This window comes from Mesoplodon bidens (genome assembly GCF_964165515.1).
Source record: "Mesoplodon bidens genome assembly, chromosome: 3".
Taxonomy (NCBI): domain Eukaryota; kingdom Metazoa; phylum Chordata; class Mammalia; order Artiodactyla; family Ziphiidae; genus Mesoplodon; species Mesoplodon bidens.
Genome location: NC_138178.1, coordinates 53,719,306 through 53,738,077, shown reverse-complemented (window position 1 = coordinate 53,738,077; position 18,772 = coordinate 53,719,306). Strand labels below are relative to the sequence as shown.

Genomic DNA, 18,772 nt, shown 5'->3' with positions numbered 1-18,772 from the left:
AGGATGACACCCAAGCTCTGGCTGGCAGGGCTGGCCCAGAGAGGGTATGGTGTCTTGTGGTCTCAGAGTCTGCATCACGGTGTGGGCTCACGTCCCGTACAGGGATCCCACCCCAGCTCTTACTGTGCCCCGTGGGGCGACCTGCTGTGAGTCTCCCCTCCTTAGGCCAGATTGTTGCAGTATTTTGAATTCCTCCAATAGAAGACATCTTGCAGAGTCTTGCTCAGGTGTCACGGGGTAAATGTCAGGGTCACTGAGGAGTGTGTGGCCTGGGCAGGGCTTTGGACCTCAGGGTATTCATACACCAAGAAGGAAATGGGCCACCTGGATCGCACGTGTGTCTCCTTCCTGATAATGCTATGCGTAGTTGACTTATTTTCTATGTCTTTGCTGGCTCCAGGAGGCTGGCCTCAGAATGGTCTCCTTTGTCTTTTCTCTCATGGGGCTGGTAGAGGCAGGCGTGTGGAGTCCACAGGCCCTGATGACTAGAGCATATTCCTGCTGTACGGTTGGCTTCTATGGCAGCTTGCTGAGGTGGGGGGAGTTATAGCCCGGTCAGGGTTTCACCCCCACTCTACCGTGTACCAGGAAACAACTGAACCTCAGTTTTTCAGCTTTAACACAAATGATAATGCTTACCTGTCAGAGTTGTAAACATGAGAGAGAAGCAGCGTTAAGTTCCGAATATCAGATAGGTCCTCTGTAATAGTAGCTGGTAGTGTTATTTCCCTTCCCAGAACAGAGGGAAAGAAAACACACCTCCTGTTACAGTTTTTTGGACCCTGATAGACTAGGAAAACGAAGCCTGCTAGTGCAATTCTAAATTGCCCAGCAGAGAGCTGAGATTGGTTGCTAGGTGGGGCTACTGGTGGGCAATCTTGTCTGGCTCCTGGGCTCATTCTGGACGGTTTCCACAACCTAGAGACAGTCTGGGTTTCCCCTGGATGCAGGTGGGTTGAGGATACTGCTGACCCCTCCCCTGCCTTGTATCCTTAGAGGGGTATGGACAAGAAGCCTGCTGACTCCCCTACCCATGGGTCCCTTGGCCCAGGCCCAGCTGGGCAACTTCAAAAGTGATGAGTAGCTGGAACTCAGTGGAATCACCTCATGATTGACTAGACACTTCCTGGAGCCAGAATGTGGGTATGTGTTCCCCTTGGCTGGAACTTCCTGCCAGCTGGAGGGATCATGCAGAAGGTCCAGCTGGTAGCTTAGAGGGGACTTCTTTTTTTTTTTTTTTTTTTGTGGTATGCGGGCCTCTCACTGTTGTGGCCTCTCCCCTTGCGGAGCACAGGCTCCGGACGCGCAGGCTCAGCGGCCATGGCTCACGGGCCCAGCCGCTCCGCGGCATGCGGGATCTTCCCGGACCGGGGCACGAACCTGTGTCCCTGCATCGGCAGGCGAACTCTCAACCACTGCCCCACCAGAGAAGCCCGAGGGGACTTCTTGGTTCCATGTTGTTTCCCACCATATAAAATTCATTTTATATGAATACATTTCTCTTCCTGATTCTCCTTCTCCACGAGGGACCTCTGCTTTCCCCTCCTCTTGTATGCTGTTACTCCTTGCCAAGTGAGTCAGGCTCGCTTGGCTGCCCCATGAACACAGCCACCATTGTTATCTCCATGCCCCTGCTCATGACCTGTTCTCCACGCTCACCTTCCAGCCGGAAGGAGCAGGTGATGGCGGAGGATCAGCTCTCTGGCCTGCCTCTGGAATAGGAATGACCTCTCCTCCTGTGTCGGCCATTGTGCTGGAATGGTAAGACTGTATCCCTGCTTATGACACACTCCCAACCTTGTGGCAGAGAGCAGATGAATAGAAAAATTAATGTACAATAAGCAGCCTTGGTTAAAACAGATCACGGCATGCTGTTGCCCAGAAATCTGTGGCAGATCCTTGTCACCCATAGGATAAAAGAACCCCTTCTCAGCATGGCATTCAGGTCTTTCTTAAACTGCCTGAGCCCTGATTCTGGCCTCATCTACCTTTCCCCACTCGAAAACACTAGCCCCAGGCACCAGGATGACAGATACATGTCCTGGCCCCTCTCCTCTGTTCATGCTGTTCAAATCCAGGAAGCTGCTCGTCTTCCTTTTCTCTGCCTATGGACTTCCTGCTTATCCTCCAGGCCCAGCAGAAATGCTATTTCCTCGGGTAAGCAAGCCATTCCCATACCTGCCAAAGCATAACTGAGAACCAACCTGCTTCCCTGCTTATCTTGCCCCTTGTATAGACTTCCACTGACAGCATTTATCACCGAATTCTCAATTCTCACCGGACATCACTTTCTGCTCTTGTCTCTAGTGCAGTGCCTGACACATGAGTTACTCATTGTTGAATGAATGAGTGAATGAAGGAATGAATGGTTTAGTAAGACAAATGCACGCATGCATATCATCTGGAAAATGCAAAAGAGGTGGCAGGCAGATTTCAATTCAGTGATGTGACATTTATTGAGGGACTATTGTACACCAAGGGGTAGAGTGACAAGCATCAATAAGGTATGGTACCTGCCTTCCAAGGGTCCACCATCTACGGGGAGATGGCCACAGTGAGACTGGTGCCGAGGCCATCTAAAATAAAATCTACCCATGACTCTCACTAAGAAACACTTACTTCCAAGGGGTAACGTCTCTGCCTCAGCAGAATGAATACCATCCCAGTGTGTGGTGTAAGTTCACCACAGACAGGCCCGCTGGTGTGGGTAGGTAGAGGGGGTGCAGGTAGATGATGTTGCCCTGTGTTTACATAAGTGGACGTGACACTGCGACTGACTGACCCTCATCCTGGGTATCGTTCAGTGTGCCATCTGGAGGATGGATACAAGGAAATGGGGCTCAGCAGCACCCAGGGACCTCACCCTAGTACGTGATCCCACACAAATAAAGGCCTTGTAGAGGGTGTGTTTGTGTGGTTTTCTGTTTGTTTTGGATTTGGGAGTTTCCCCTCTGAGTATGGGTGAGTCTCCCTTACCTTCCCCAAATCCAACTTGAGAATTCAGAAATGGAAGGTGACCCTCAGGTCTGACTGGTATTTTAAGCAAAAAGAACACACCATGAGAATTGAATGAAATTGTGTGCAAGCCAGGAACCCGGAACTCTGAGGGGACTTTTTGATTTATGTAAACAGTGTTAAGAAGAGTGAATTCCTGGGCAAGATACTCCAAAAATCCAAATTCCTCTGTGTCCTGATCATCCTTTGAGTTGTTTGTATGTTCATGATGCGATGGGGTCTGCTCATCAAGCTTTCATAAGAATGATACTAATAATACTTTAAATGTACGTTGTACTTTCTAGAATACAGCATGCTTATACATGTCTTCTCTCATTTGATCCTCACAGCCACCCACTGAGGTACAAGAGATTGTCACTTTTTTACACATAAAGCAATTGAGATTCAGAGAGGTTAAGTTACTTGTCCAAGACCACACAGGTACTAAATGATAGGGCTGGTACTTGAACTTAGCCAGTGAGGAGACACTAAGCATAGCTGAGTATCACCAGCTTTTATTTCACCAGATTCTAACAGTATGGATTTCTTACTTGCTTGCATCATGGCTTTTACACATAGTTAATCCAAAGGTTTATACTGTGCCATAAATTTATCCTTTGCACAGTTAATTTCTCATCTGGTTACCTTATTTTTTCTTTCTAATAAGGTCATTCCTCATAGTTAAAAAATTAATTTGTATTCTATTAATTGCTATAAAATATGCATGCATTTGAAAGTAGATCTTACAAGAATGAGATGATTTCCATACTAAAACCTTGGAGCATGAAATAGAGGTGGGGCTTGGCAGTTTTGACTGTCAAGATAGGTTCGGGTGAGATTGTAAAAGTTTAGGGCAGAAGTTTGTATAGGCAGTCACAGCCATAGAAGACTTTTACCCCTCAACATTTTTTATTATGAAAACATTTCAAAGTATCTGAAGAAATTAGAAGAACAATACAATGAACACCATTATGCCCTCCTCCTGCATTCAACATTTGGCCACATTTGCTTTACCTCTTTCTCTCTTTAAAAAAGAAAAAAAATTTTTACATTTATATAAAAAGCATTTTATATATATATATACACACACACGTGCATATGTGTGACTTCTAAAATTAAAAATAATATCTAATAAAAATTTAAAAATAAGTATTAAAATGTATGTAATTTATTAAAATTATGGTATAATTGGAAAGAAAATTGTAGCTATCTTGACACTTCACTCTAAACACTTCAATAAGCATCTCTCAAGATTAAGTTCAGTCTCCTACCAACCCACAGTACCATTATCACACTTAAGAAAATTAACAATAATTTGTGGAAGACCTTTACTTGGTAAAAAAAACATTATTCTATTTCTTATTTAGAAAGAAAATTCTCCTGGCAGTGGAGAGAGAATGGATGGGAGAGAGTAGGCCAGTTGGAGGTAATGATAAGACTGTGGGAAAGAGATGAACCGAAGGTACCCCATAAACTTTTCTTAAAAAATGAAGTCAGTGGTCATTTATGCTATTATAAAAAGTAACAAAATACAGAAACATACAAAGAAGTTACGTGCAGACTCTCTACTCTAAAATAATCATTATTAACATTTGTTATATTTTCTCCAGCTTTTTATGAACAGGGTGTGTGTGTGTGTGTGTGTGTGTGTGTTAAGGTGTTATAACTATAGTACTTCTACAATTTTCTTTCCTGCTTTTTTCACTCTACATTCTAACTCAAGCAGGTCACATGGGCTCTGTAGTGATTTACTTTGATGTTGAGGCTTTTATACAAGTCTTTCTGATTTCCTTACCCTCTTGGCATGTTCTGAGGGTGGACCCTGTTTCCTGTTCCTCGTACCCAAAGCTTAGCTTGTGCCCCAGCCTCAGTATGTGCCCCGTGGGCTCTTCATTTCAGCTCCATGCATCAGCATGGGAGCCCAGAGCCCTAGGGATGCATCCTGGCTGCTTCATCAACTACTGCAGGCCCACCCTAGGGTGACCCAAGGAGAAGTGAAATGAGGACACAGAGCTCCTAAATGGTTGAGGGAAGGAACAAAATGTGTCAAAAATTAAACTATGGAGAGCCATAATTGAAAGAGTTGAAACATAGCAGTAAATGTGTAAATGGGGAGCATTAAACCAACCAGCTGCTTTTTATGAGATACAGCAGGAGGCCACATGGGAAGTGGAAAGAGGAGAAGATTGTGGGTCAAGCCTGCATTTAAGTCTCACCTCTGCTAGGTAAGGTTGGGGAGGTCATGGCTCTGACCTTTCCTGGCCTTGAAAGTGGAGATAATATTGCCCCTCACTTCCTCACCCAGGAATGGAGTGAGGGGCCAGGGAGAGATCAGTGTTTCTGAAAGGTCCCTGTAAACTCTAAGACTCCTTACAAGTGCTGGCTGTGAATTTTAACTAGCCTCCCTATGAGGCCACATTTCTCCCCATTCCTCTCTTTCCTCCAGAGGGGTTCAGAAAGGGAGGTGGGCATGGAAGCACCCAAAGGGGTAATGAATAAGGTGGTGCTTTCCTACCAGCAGGCTGGGCAGATTCCCAATGTGGCAGGATACTGTGAGGTTGATATGGCTTGGAGTAAATATCATGATCCCTATTTTACAGATGAGGAAACAAAGACAAAGAAAGCAGTGCCCTCCTCGTTTGTCCTTACTACCTTTGCCATCACCATTAGGTGCTCAGAGTCTCTTTGCTACTTCCAGCTGCCCACGGCCCTCCACTCTGGGCCCCTGCCCAGGCCTGGCCTCCACTGAAGTATCATGTGTTCAAATAGTACCTTTTAGGTTCCATTCACATCTCTACCATTAGCCCTCCCCATGCAGCTGATCTCAGTAGGAGTGAAAGAACCTGATTCTGGAAGTGGTAAAGGGTGGTGGGAAGGTGTCTTGGCATGAAAAAACCTGGGTGAAAACCTAGCTGCACCACTTCTTAGTCATGTGGCCTTGAATAAGTTACTTAACTTCTCTGATCCTCAGTTTCCTCATCTGAGAAGCACAGACAGTAACTTAGTCTACTCAGATTCTGTGCAGTGGTGTTCTGGTAGTAGCTGGATCTCCAATAAACAAATATATGTACACATACACTAAATTATTATAAAGTCTGCTGATATAAAGGTTTATAATGTAATTTACAAGTAATAAAATATATAATACTTTTATTTTGTAAATTTCACAAAAATAAATTGATTCTTGTAGAACACTTTCCTTGGTTTTTGCTGATCTCTGTATCAATAGCCAACTATGGATGCAATAGACAAATGAGTGTAGTTCCAACAGGATTGTTCGTTGATATTTTTGTTTATGTTAACAAGTAAGGTGAAAATGAAGCAATGAAGACATGTGTTGGAACTTTACTTGTTTGCCAATGACATGAGTGACTTCTTTGCTGAATTGGATAATGGTTTCTGAATACTGAAAAATATTTCTTCAATTTTCTCAGCTAGCACAAAACAATGGCTATAGACACGACACCCTTATAAGTTTAATCTCTGTTATTAAGTGATTTTCTGCAGCACTTCCTAAGTCTAGAATGAAGAAATCAAGTCCTGATTTGTAGTGTCTGCCAATTTCTGTGGTGTAAATACACCCACTGTGGCCAATTTCAAGGCACCAACTTGATGACACTGACTAGAGCTAGGAAGAGGGGTGAAGTAACATACCATGATGAAGTATTTCCCTCATTCAGAGATAAAAGGCATTAAATAACCTCAAGAACATAGAAGATAATAAAATATAATAGAAAATAAAGAAATAAAATATAATAGAAATAGAAATTTATACTTCCTAATAGAAATTAGGAAGTAATACGTTTTCTAAAATTTATTTATTTATTTGGTTGTGTGGGGTCTTAGTTGCAGCAGGCGGGCTCCTTAGTTGTGGCATGCATGTGGGATCTAGTTTCCTGACCAGGGATCGAACCCCGGCCCCCTGCATTGGGAGCGTGGAGTCTTATCCACTGCGCCACCAAGGAAGTCCTGGAAGTAATAAGTTTTAAGTATTTTAAATATAATTTAATTAAATATGTTTCTATAATTTAATTTTTAATATTAAAATAATATTCTTACATAGCTCAGTTTAACAACTGGCTTACAACATTCTTGCACATTTAACAGCAGGCTCTCATGAGCCGGTAGGCACCAGCTTTAGCCCACCCCCAGCTCTCTGAGACTCTGTTGGTGAAAGCATTTTGTAAACAGGACAGTGCTACCCGCAGGCCAGCTGTGGTGGTGGCAGCTGTGGTGGAACAATAATAATGGCGGCCGGCATTTCCTGAGGCTGTAGTACATGTGCAGGCTCTTCTCTGAGTGTTCTGCATGTGTTGACTCCTTTTATCCACATGACGACCCTATGAGGGAGGGAGGTTCCATGGCCGTGGCCATTTTATAGAAAGGGGAGGTTGCTCAGGGGCTCCTAGGTTTTCTTGTGCCTCCTCAGAACCCTTTACCGTATTAACATTCCCGTTTCGCAGATGAGGGGCCAAGGATCAGAGAGGTGAATGACTTGCCGAGGTCACACAGCTAGCCTGGGGCAGAAGTAGGGTTCAGCCCAAGTCTGGGGACTTCCCTGGTGGCACAGTGGTTATGAATCCACCTGCCAATGCAGGGGACACAGGTTCGAGCCCTGGTCTGGGAAGATCCCACGTGCTGTGGAGCAGCTAAGCCCGTACGCCACAACTACTGAGCCCATGTGCCACAACTACTGAGCCCACGTGCCACAACTACTGAAGCCCGCGCGCCTAGAGCCCGTGCTCCACAACAAGAGAAGCCACCGCAATGAGAAGCCTGCGCACCGCAATGAAGAGTAGCCCCCACTCACTGCAACTAGAGAAAGCCCGCGTGTAGCAACAAAGACCCAACTCAGCCAAAAATAAATAAATAAACAAATAAATAAGTTTATTTATTTAAAAAACCCAAGTCTGTCCAATGAGAGGGCCCTCTTTAGAGCTGGTTCCCCAAACACTGGGCACTGTATGATTTTGACTTTCTTGCAGAACTTGCTTTAGAAAACCAATTCTGGAGCCTCACTCCTGGTGGGTTGATTTAATTGCTTTGGTGTTTTTAACACAGTCCCCAGGGGATTCCAATGTGTAACTAGCTCAGATGGGCCCCAAAGCACAGCTTGGGGCTCAGAGTGCCTGGATTCAGGCCCAGGTTCCTCACTGGTTAAATGGAGGCTCAGGCCATCCACAGCTTGGCGGCTGTGAGGAATAAGGTGATGTGTGGGGAGAGCCCAAGGCAAATGCTGGTTGTCGTGTGGCACAGACCAGAGAGCCAGCATTGCTGATTGGCCCAAGGCTGTAATCCAGTGGTCCTAGAATGGCCTTGAAAGTGAATTTTTATTTCCCTCCCTCTACGCAATAAGAGCACAGAGACAGTAGGTAGTGGTTTTCTCTGACTTTACCAGGCAGGGCTTCTAGAACCATGCAGCAGCCTCCCATAGAGGAGCAGGCCACGAGTGAATGTCCAGAAGCTGTGGTTTAACAAATCCATTGCAACTGGGTTGGGGCCCTTCCCTAAGATGTGTGTTTTCTAGGAAAAACATGGAGCTGGAGGGACTTCCCTGGTGGTCCAGTGGTTAAGAATCCACCTTCCAATGCAGGTTACAAGGGTTCGATCCCTGGTCAGGGAACTAAGATCCCACATGCCGCGGGGCAACTAAGCCTGCGCGCCTCAACTAGAGAACCTGCATGCCGCAAACTACAGAGCCCACATGCTCTGGAGCTGGCACACCACAACTACAGAGTGCTGAAACTAGAGAGAAACCCACGCCACAACGAAGAGCCCAAGCATTCTGGAGCTTGCGCACCGCAACAAAGATCCCATGTGCTGCACTAAGACCTGATGCAGCCAAAAAAAAAAACAAACAACAACAACAACAGAGGAACGCATCAGTTAAAAAAAAAGAAAGAAAGGAAAACATGGAGCTGGACCAGCAAGCTGGTGAGTTACCAGAGCCGAGATGGAAATGCCAACTTTGCCAGCCGGCTGGGGTGATCTAAGCAGGCACCCTTACATCAGCTAGAGCAAGCGAGGCAACATGGGAGAGGAGAGAGCACACAGGCATCTTGGGCAAGCATTTAACCTTTCTGAGCCTTGACTTCTTCATCTGTAAAATGGGGTGATGACAGTACCTGCCTCAGAGAATGAGAATCAAATAAGAGGTGTGTAAACGCTTAGTAAACTAAGTGCTATAGGTTTTGCTATGCGTGAAACTTCAGATTGGGTGCCTTTGGAAACACAGGAAGAGCAGGCCCTGCCCTCAGCAAGTGTGCAGTCTAGTGGGGGAGGCAAGACTAACACATAAAAGTCTTGGCAGTGCTTGGTGCTGCAGGTCAAGATTGCTGCATGAGTGTGGAGCTGGGAGAAAGAAGGAGGGCTGGGCTGGGTATTCAGGTGATGCTTCCTGGAGAATATAGCATTTTGACTGGGCCTGGAAAGATGGGTAAGAGTTCAACAGGCAGATGATAAAGACGTCTGGAAAGGAGCGGCAAGATCAGGAAAATGAGCACAGAGATGATGACAATGGCTACAGGCCACTTTATATGCCTTGTTTGATCCTCTTAGTAACCCTCTTGAGGTAGGTTTTATTGTTACCTCTAATTTACAAGTGAGAAGCCTGAGGCTGAGAGAGGTTAAGTAACTTGCCTGGTGTCAGACTGCTGGTAAATGGCAAAACTGGGATTCGAACCCAGGTTCTAAGGCTCTTAGTCATTGTCTATGTTGATTCCCTAAAAGCAGGTTGTGCAAGAGACGCACGTATGACTGCGCCGATTCTTTCATTCCTTTACCTGGTAAACCATTCCTGAGCACCTACTACATTGTAGCCCCTCTTGGGTGTGAGGGATGGAAAAGAGAGGCAAAGCCCCTGTCCTCCCCTCTGGGGCCTCAGGTTAGTGGGGAGAGGACATGTAAGGGAGTAGTTGTAGTGCAGTTGGTTCTGTGCCAGATGTATGTCCGTGTACCTTGTAGGCCCTTGGGTAGAAACAACTAGCTGTGTGTATTGGCGGGGAGGGGGTCACAGAAGATGTTCCAGTGGGCAAGTGCTGGAGCTGGGTGGTGAGAGCTTGTCAGGAAGGCATTCCAGCAGAGTGAACTGCAGGTTGGGGTGGGGGTGATGAAGGTCCGCTGGCATGCAGCAGAGGGTGTGCTGTCCAGAGGTGGGAGGGCCTTGAATGTTGATGAAGTTGGACGTTGGGCCCGGGCCGCACTGGAGCCTGGTGGGGAAGGGCTGCCTGTGGTCTCATCTACAGTGTGCTGGGGGGTGGGTGGGGAGAATTCGCTGCAGCACCATGGAAACCTGCCCACAGAGGCCTGGCAGCATGTGGCCCTGCTTTCTCAGGTTGCCCAGCACTTGCTGAATAACCTGGGACTGTGCTTGACATTTCCAGGGAAGGTTCCTAGACAGCTTCCTTGTCGCCATAGCACGGACCTGGCTGGGCTCCAGCTCTGCTGAGCTGAGCAGCCTCACCTGGTGATGGGCAGGCCATGCAGGCACCTGGAGAGGGTCAGCAGGGCCGAGGGTCAGCAGACTTGGGCTCTGCTCTTTGCTTAGTATCCTTGGCAATTTCTTGACCTCTCTGGGCAGCTCTGCAGCACGAAGGGACTGAACGGTCTCTGAGGTCCCTTGCAGCCCCAACATTGTGAGTCTGGGGGTGAAACGGGATGGGGAGAATGAAGCAGAAGATGAGTGGGGGAGGAGGCAGGTCTGCGAAGGGCATGTTCTTCAGATTCAGCAGGCATTCAGTAAAGTTCCCAGGGATGACTGTTGTCACTGCTGCATCCCTGAAAGGAGAGAGCAAACATAGCCACCCTGCTCTGAAATCTCCTTGGGCACTGCTCCTTACATGGACCATCTCCCTGAATTCTCAGGACACTGTATGCCTTGGTAGGTGTTCCCATTTTGCAGATGGGGAAACCAAGGCTCCAGGAGGTCCAATGACTTTGCCCAGGTTTCACTGTGAGAGGTAGAGGTGGAATTTGAACCCAGGCCTGACTCTAAGCTCTGGTCTTTGGCACCTTACTTCATAGATCCCCTGAGGCTGCCTTCATCCTGCAGGGACTCTTAGACATGCTGTACCAGGCCAGTAGGGATCACCTGACAAGGATCCCCCCTGGAGGATTAGCTTCCAGATGGCACCATAGTAGGTGCCTCAGGCCAGATCCACTGGGCTGCTAAAGGGCACATTGGTCCACAGCTGTCTGCCTGATGGGCTGAGTTGGTGGCTTTATTTTAACAGGTGGGGAAAAGTTCACCTCCTGGTGGCTATGCCATGGGCCCTGGGCTCGGCAGTGGCAGCATCTATGGAAATGTGATCCCTTCCTCCAGCCGTGCTTTAGAGGTGACGTCAGGTGTGTGGGTGAAGTATTTGGTTGAAGTAAATAAAGCTGGAGGAGAATGACGGGACTGAGGGAGTGTGGATGGGCTCGCACTATCCCAAGGGCAGTCTGGCTTGGCAGTCTGCTCTTCTTTCCTGCCCTGGAACCAGGAGACCTGAGGCTTTGTGGTCCTGCCTTGGGGCCCAAAGGAGTCGGAACTGGCCCAGCCAGCTTGGAAGATGCACCTACCACCTGGCAGCTACAGGGCCTAGAGCTTGAAGAGGCTTTGGCTGTCATCCAGGGTCTATTTTGGAGTTGGGAGACAGAGGCCCAGAGAGAGGAAGTAGCCTGCTTAAGCTCACACAGCCTTGGGTGGTGGAGTTGAAATTGGAATTTCCCAATACCCAGGCCTGGGCTCTTTTCCACCACCCTACCCAGTTTGGGGAGCGGGGAAGCGAAGAAACTTAGACCAAACCCTTGGGGGAACTGCCTCTTTGCTGCCCTCAGACCACCCTTCAGACCTTCCCTGAGTCCCTTTTCCCTCTTGATCCAGCCCTATACCAGCGCTGTGGGGAGGCGTGCTCCCGGGCGCCCCTAGTGGTCGAGGGCCTCCATGGCGCAGAACGGGAAGAGCCACTAGCCCCCCAATTCCTTCAGTTCTCATCAGGAAATTGTTATGAAACATGCAGGATGCAAGACACCATAGGGGATGCCAGGGACCTTAAAACTGATTGAAATTTTCCCAAGGAGGCTACCACCAGGAAAGCTGCATCACGATACGAGAGACAGCCTGCAACTAGGGCCACTCGCTCGTAAGCATGTTCGGTGCTGAGGGGGTTAGAGCACAAGGTCAAGGGCTGCTTCATTGAAAAGCAAGGGAATAAAAGGGGGCAGAGTTAGGGGATAGGCTCTGAAAGTGTGAGGAAGAGTGGGAAGGGCATTCTAGGCAAGAGGAAGAGCCAGAGTAAAGGATGGAATAGAGATGTCGTCCTGGGCCTGGTAATGCTCATCCTGCGGGGATATAGGACAGGTGCAGGCAAGTGATGGGCAGTGAGGCTGGAAAGCGCAGAGCCTCAGGTGCCTCAAATATCAGGCAGGGCATTTGGACTTTCTCTGGTGGTCAGTAGGACCACTGAAGATATTTAACCAAATAGGGTGCTGTGGTGGAGAGAGCAGGAGCTGGACTTCCCAGGAAGCTCATCCTGACTCTCTGCCATTATGAGCTGTTGGACCTTGGGTGCATGTTTTATCATTCTAAGCCTCTGTTTCCTCATCTGTGGAATGGGGTTGATAATAGTACCTACCACTCAGGGTGGCTGCAAGGATGACATAGAGCACTAGCGCAATGCCTGCCTTGGTAGATGTGCAGTAAATGTCAGTCCCTGCCTTGCTTCCTTGCCTCCTCAGATTATTACTGGAGGTTGGGATAGCAAGAAGGAAGCCTTGCCGAAAGTCGGAGAAGCTGCAGATATGGGGTCCAGATCCCCTGGCCAGCCTAGAATCTCCTTGGTTAGCATGGGCAGGAAGTAGGAAGCATTGGTGGCGGGGAGCCTGTGACCTCTGGGTACTCCCAGTCAGGGCTGGTCTGAGCTGAAGGTGCATCTGGTCCAGATGATCCAACTTGTGAGAAGTGAGTGAGGTGGGGACAAGGACCCAGGTCTCCACCACCTAGCAGAGCATTCTTGGGGCCACCTCCCAGCCTGAAACCCCTAGACCCCCATCACTTTATGCAGACCTATCTTGGGACTCTCTTTGACAGGACCTCTGTTTTCTCACTGAAATGAGGAGGTTCAGCCCAGGAGGTCCTGACGCTCCTTTCTGAGTCCCTGGACACAGCACGAGGGCCAGGCCAAGGGCGGGGCTTGGGGCTGCTCACCAGGGTGAAAGCATCACAGGAAGAAAGGCATCCTGGGATGGGAAACAGGTGTCGGGGCAGGAAAATAGCTGTGCCTGAATCAGGGTGCGAATTTGCCCCAGGCTGCCAGGCCCAAGCTGCATTCCCACATCTTCCTGGGATAGATTCCCAGGACCCTTGAGAAGCAGGGAAGGGGGACCATTTAGTCTAGTGCTTAGGAGCACAGGCTTTGGAGTCGGACAGAAAGAGGTTAAACTCCCTGGTCCATGAGTCAGTATTTTTTCAGTTTTGGTTTCTTTTCCTAAGAAAGAGGAATGATAAACACCCACCGTATAAGGTAATGAGAGGGTCGATGAGGTATAAAGTATGTCATGTGCCTGGTTAGCACTGGACCTGCACATTATAGGGATTTACTAAATGGCGCCTGTCTTCACTTGGGGAACATTTACTGAGCACCTGGTGGATGTCAGGCTCTATGCTAACCTTTGGGTAGTTGATAGGAGTTAAAACCTCGGGAAGCTCTTAGCCCAGTGGGGCAGACAGGTCAGTAAACTGACAAGCTCGAGGCAGTGGGAAAAGTACTGAAGTAGGGGAGGTGCCAGGTTTGATGGGAACTGGGGAAGTGGCGGGTGTGGGCAGCAGGGGGAGGCTTTCTGGAGGAGGTACTATTTTTGCTGAAATGTGAATGTGAATTAGCCAGGTTGGGGGTAGGGGCAGTGCAGGGAGAGTGTCCCATGCAGGGGAGCAGTCACCTGCTGTGTGATAGGTTCTTGGGGTGGGGCAAGGGACAGATGGGACAGGTGAGAAAACGTGGCCTTGCACAGAGGTTCTCACAAGCCAGTGGAGAGGCTGTTTCCCCGGACTGTGGGCCACCGAGATGAGAGGATGCGAGGCAAGGACGCTTCTCACTTCTCAGGGAGAATCTCCTGGGATTCTCCCGGGGATTCTCCAGGAGTGCCTGGGAGAAACCTGCCTCCAATTGTTCCTCCTTCCTTCCTGTGGGGTCCCTGCCCCCCCGTCCCTACTGCCCCCCAGTCCTGGGGACCACCAGGGCTACTGTGTCTGCCTCTGTCCACTGCGGCTCCCAGCCCTGTTCAGCGGGTTTTGGGTGGTGGTCAGGAGGACCCGGACCGGGCCCCTCAGCCCCAGGGAGAAGCCTCAGGGCCGTTCCCAGGAAGAGAGAAGTTCCCAAAAGGTGGCTGATGAACGTGGTGGAATGGAGGGAGGAGAAGCCCCCTGCTCAGGAGATGGTGGGCAGCGGGGAGGGTGCAGCTCACCACATGGGGTGCCAGGATGTTCGGGGTCCCTGGGAAGCCACCGGAGGGCCGGGTCAGGGCACTGGAGGGGGCCCTCAGCCTGCATCCTGTGTCCTGACCTCCCCCTGCCCTCACTCTCCTTTCTGCAGCAGGTTTGGTAAAACCCAGGCCTTGCCCTTGGCGTTGTGGCTGTTTTTGAGTTCACAGGAGAAGACTGAGGACACAAAAACAAGAAAGTGTTTATGCTGTTTTGGTTTCCCAAAAAAGAACACCAAACCCCACCCCAAAACCAAAGGGCTTTAAAATAGGGTTTTAATTACCATCTTTTCTTTTATCCCTTTTCTTCTCTTTTTTTGTTCTCCAGCCAGAAAACATTATGTTGTTGGACAAGAATATTCCCATTCCACACATCAAACTGATTGACTTTGGCCTGGCTCATGAAATAGAAGATGGAGTTGAATTTAAGAACATTTTTGGGACGCCAGAATTTGTTGGTGAGTTTTAGGCCTGTTTCTCTCCCAACTGAGAATCTGGGATCAAGAGGTAGAGAAATCCCAGTAGCAAGCCCTGCATCTGGGGCTGTGGCCTGTGGGCTGAGAGATGATGCCTTGGAGACCCCCTAGAAATCTAATGGGTAGGGAAGGAAGTGTCTCACTGGCCTCTGGATGAGGGTCCAGATGCTGGCTTTGAGCGCCCAATGGGGCAGTGAGAGGCCAGGTGGGGCTAGAGGCCTTTGCAGAGTTAAATCCTCCCAGAGCTGGCTCCACTGCCTGCTCTTAGAAGAGATTATGAACATTTAAAATTACCTCACCCTCTTGCATTCCCATAAACTCATCCTTTTCTGGAGTAGCTTTTGATTTCCTGAAAAAGAGAAGGGAAATCATCTGCCAGATGCCAGATGCACCTGCTTGCCTCTCCTGTGTGCCTGGCCTTCATTCACGCACAGGAGGCCCAGCTCCAGCAGAGCCCTGGCGGCTCTGTCTTCCCTCTGTGTCTCTCAGCCTTGGCCCAGGCCTGGTGGGACTTGTACCACAGGTCAGGGGGAGGGGGGATGGTCATAAAGAAACAGCTTTGCAGAGGGGAAAGGAATGAGAGTTCAGAACCAACACCTCTCTGCTTTGGGAGTTGGAGTGGTCTTAGAGATGGAGGGAGGGAATGGTCTCCTCAAAGCCTGGGGGCTCAAACTTCTGACCACAGTCTAATCAAAAAGGAAGATGGGATGCGTCAGAACATCCACCCTGATAGATTTTCAGGCCACACATAGCAGCTCTGCAGCCACTGTGGAATGAAACTACAGAGGCCCCACAGACCCCCTGGCAGGGAAACCTTGCTATGTGCCAGGCACTATGCCTGGCGCTCTACAGGCATTGTCTAAATTAATCCTTATAGGATCTAATGAAGCAGATTTAAAATATCTTCTCCATCAAGTGCCTTGTTTAAGGCAAAACAACCGGTAGGTGGTAGAGCAGAGATTCAAAAACAGATACATCCACCATCAAAGCCTGTGCTTTTTCCATTAGACCATGTTGTCTCTATAAGAAGACCTTGCCCTCAAGGAGCGTACAATTTAGTTTTGGAAACAAGACATCAAACCATCAAAGAAGAGCGCTGAAAGGATGTTTTCAGGTCACCTGATCTAGTTTAAATGTGGACTTGGAGAGCTAGGGGATTTTACTTAAGGTCAACCAATGGTTATTCTCCACCTACTATATGACAGATATTAGATACTGGGGGCACAGTGATGGTAAGAAGCCACACTCAGACTGGCACACCGAGGGTCACACAGTGAGTTGGTGGCAGGGCCAACTTGAACCTGGGGTGCAGGTGTCTAGTCTCAAACTTCGTCCAGGATAGCAGTTGCTACCCGCCATTCACATATGTGGTAAAAATGCATGTTTATTTAAGTTCATACCAAGTGTTGAATGATAATAAATGGTTCAACTAGAAATTCAGGGCAGTCATGGAAGAGGTGACATGAGACAGGATGTGGTTAAGTGTAAAGGGAGTGATATAGACAGCTCTGAAAGACTGTTCAGACAAGATATCCACTCTCACAAGGTCAGTGGGATCAGTCCTGGCCTTGAGTCAGTGAGAGACAAAGTGCTGTCGTTGTGGGTGTGGGAGGATCTAAGGGGGGTCGGGAAGGAGCCAGGGTAGAGGAGGTGCACATCCTGGGTTCAGAGGTACCACAGCAGGGGTGAAGGGCCAGAATGAGTGCATTTATCAAGGACCATTCACTGTCCACTCTAGATGGATCAGAGGGTTCACACGGGCTGGCAGTGTCAGTGGGATATTGATGGGCGGAGCCAGACTGTGGAGGGTTTTTCCCAGTTGTATACTGGTAAATGTCTGACAACCAGGTCTCAAAACAAAACAGAATACAACTCTAATTAGGTTGAATAGCATCTGCCAATTTCAACCTACCAACATGTCACTGAATTCAGAGTTGGGCAAGGATGCACACAGTTGACTCTTGTGAGCCAGTGTGACACAGCTCCAGCCCAGAACTGGTCTTATTTGCACCTTACAGATATATAGGGTGGTTTCTCTAAGCCCCTGACCAAATTATGATGACTTCCTTTTCCCAAGACCCCTGAACACAGGTTATAACCACTCTTCCCTATTCCCACCATTCTTTGAAATTTTAACCTGAGACCAGGGTTAAAAAGGGTCAGCTTCTTGGAGTGTGGTGGACCAGGTCTTCCAAAAGGTCCTCTCACTACAAAACTGGATTCTTGAGAAAAATATTATTTTTCATGCAATTCTGGACTCATAGGAAGTAAGATAAATCTTTTTTTTTTTTTTTTTTTTTCGGTACGGGGGCCTCTCACTGTTGTGGCCTCTCCCGTTGCGGAGCACAGGCTCCGGACACGCAGGCTCAGCGGCCATGGCTCACGGGCCCAGCCGCTGCACAGCATGTGGTATCTTCCCGGACCAGGGCACAAACCTGTGTCCCCTGCATCGGCAGGCGGACTCTCAACCACTGTGCCACCAGGGAAGCCCCAAGATAAATCTTTAAGTGTAGTAACTCCTTTAGCATCACCTGTCCTACCTTGAAAATCGAGTGAAATGAATGTAGAGCTGGAGCTTTGAGCAACAAGAATATTCAATAGGAGGACCTCTCCTAAAGGCAAGTATACATATCAGCATTTATCAGAGACTAGCAAGATTTAGATGTTCAAGGATGTAGGATATTAAAATTATCAGATGTTGACTATAAAGTAAATGGAATATATATAGAAATAACAGGTAGGCTCACAAGAATGAGCAGGCAACAAGAGATTCAAAAATGACCGGGCAGATTTTTAAAAGAACCAGATAGAACTTTAGGAAATTCAATATATACTCATTGAAATTTAAAACTCAGTGGATGGGGCAAACAGCAGATTATACACAGCTGAGGAGAGAATTAAAGAATTGGAAGACTGAGCTGGAAAAAATCAGCTAGAATACCGCAGAGGGACAAAGATATAGAAATATTAAAGAGAGGATAAGTGGAATAAGTTTAAAATAAGAAGCCTAAAATAGGTCTATTTGGATTCCCGGATGAGGGAATAAAGACAATACAGGAGCAATATCTGAATAAAACGACTGAGAATTTTCAGAACTAATGTAAAAACATGCATCCCCAGATACAGAAAGGACAATGTATATCAATCAGAAAAAAAATCTATACCTAGACACATTATAGTTAAAGTATAGGGCACCAGGTACAAAGAGACGATCTTAAAAATCAGCCAGAGAGAAAAGACAGGTTACCTACAAAAAACAAAAATAAACAAACAAAAACCAATAACTGGACTGACAGCATACTTCTGAAAACAACAATGGAAACCAATGTCCAATAGAATATAATCTCCAAACAGCTGAGGAAAAATAAAAACCCCATAATTGTGGAGAAATTATATTTCAAGAATGAAGGTAAGAGATTCAGAAAAACAAAAACAAAAAAGAACAACAACAAAAAAGACAAAACAATAAAAACAGTTAACCTCCAGCAGACCTTCATTAGTGGAACTTCTAAAAGATGTACTTCTGAATTAAGGAAACTGGCTCTGAAGGGAGTTCTCAATGCAAGAAGTAGTAGGAGCAAAGAAATCAGTAAAACATTAGGCAAATATAATTATTTTCTTTCTTAAATAATGATACCGATGATGCTGATGATGAAGCTTTAATTGTAGGACTGAAAAAAGAACTAGAAACTGAAGAAAATAATGTTAGCTAGGACAGAGTACTTGAAATTAGTGTTCTAAGTTTCTTGTATTGTTAGAGGAGGGTCAAAATATTGATTTATGTTAGAATTTATTTGATATTCATAGTAAAGCCTCAGGGGTAGCCATTACAAAAATAGAAGCTG

The 18,772-nt window shown here is 47.5% G+C and overlaps 1 protein-coding gene across 3 annotated transcripts in view; it reads left to right on the top strand.

Moving 5' to 3' along the window:
• DAPK2 (death associated protein kinase 2) overlaps positions 1-18,772 on the top strand; it is a 121,636-nt gene that overhangs the window by 80,229 nt on the left and 22,635 nt on the right. For 2 of the 3 annotated variants that reach the window (XM_081228051.1, XM_081228052.1), the window contains exon 5: positions 14,780-14,909. In XM_081228051.1, coding sequence (XP_081084177.1) covers positions 14,780-14,909 — 130 coding nt within the window. The remainder of the gene's footprint in view (positions 1-14,779; positions 14,910-18,772) is intronic. The other variant, XM_081228053.1, reaches the window with a different exon arrangement.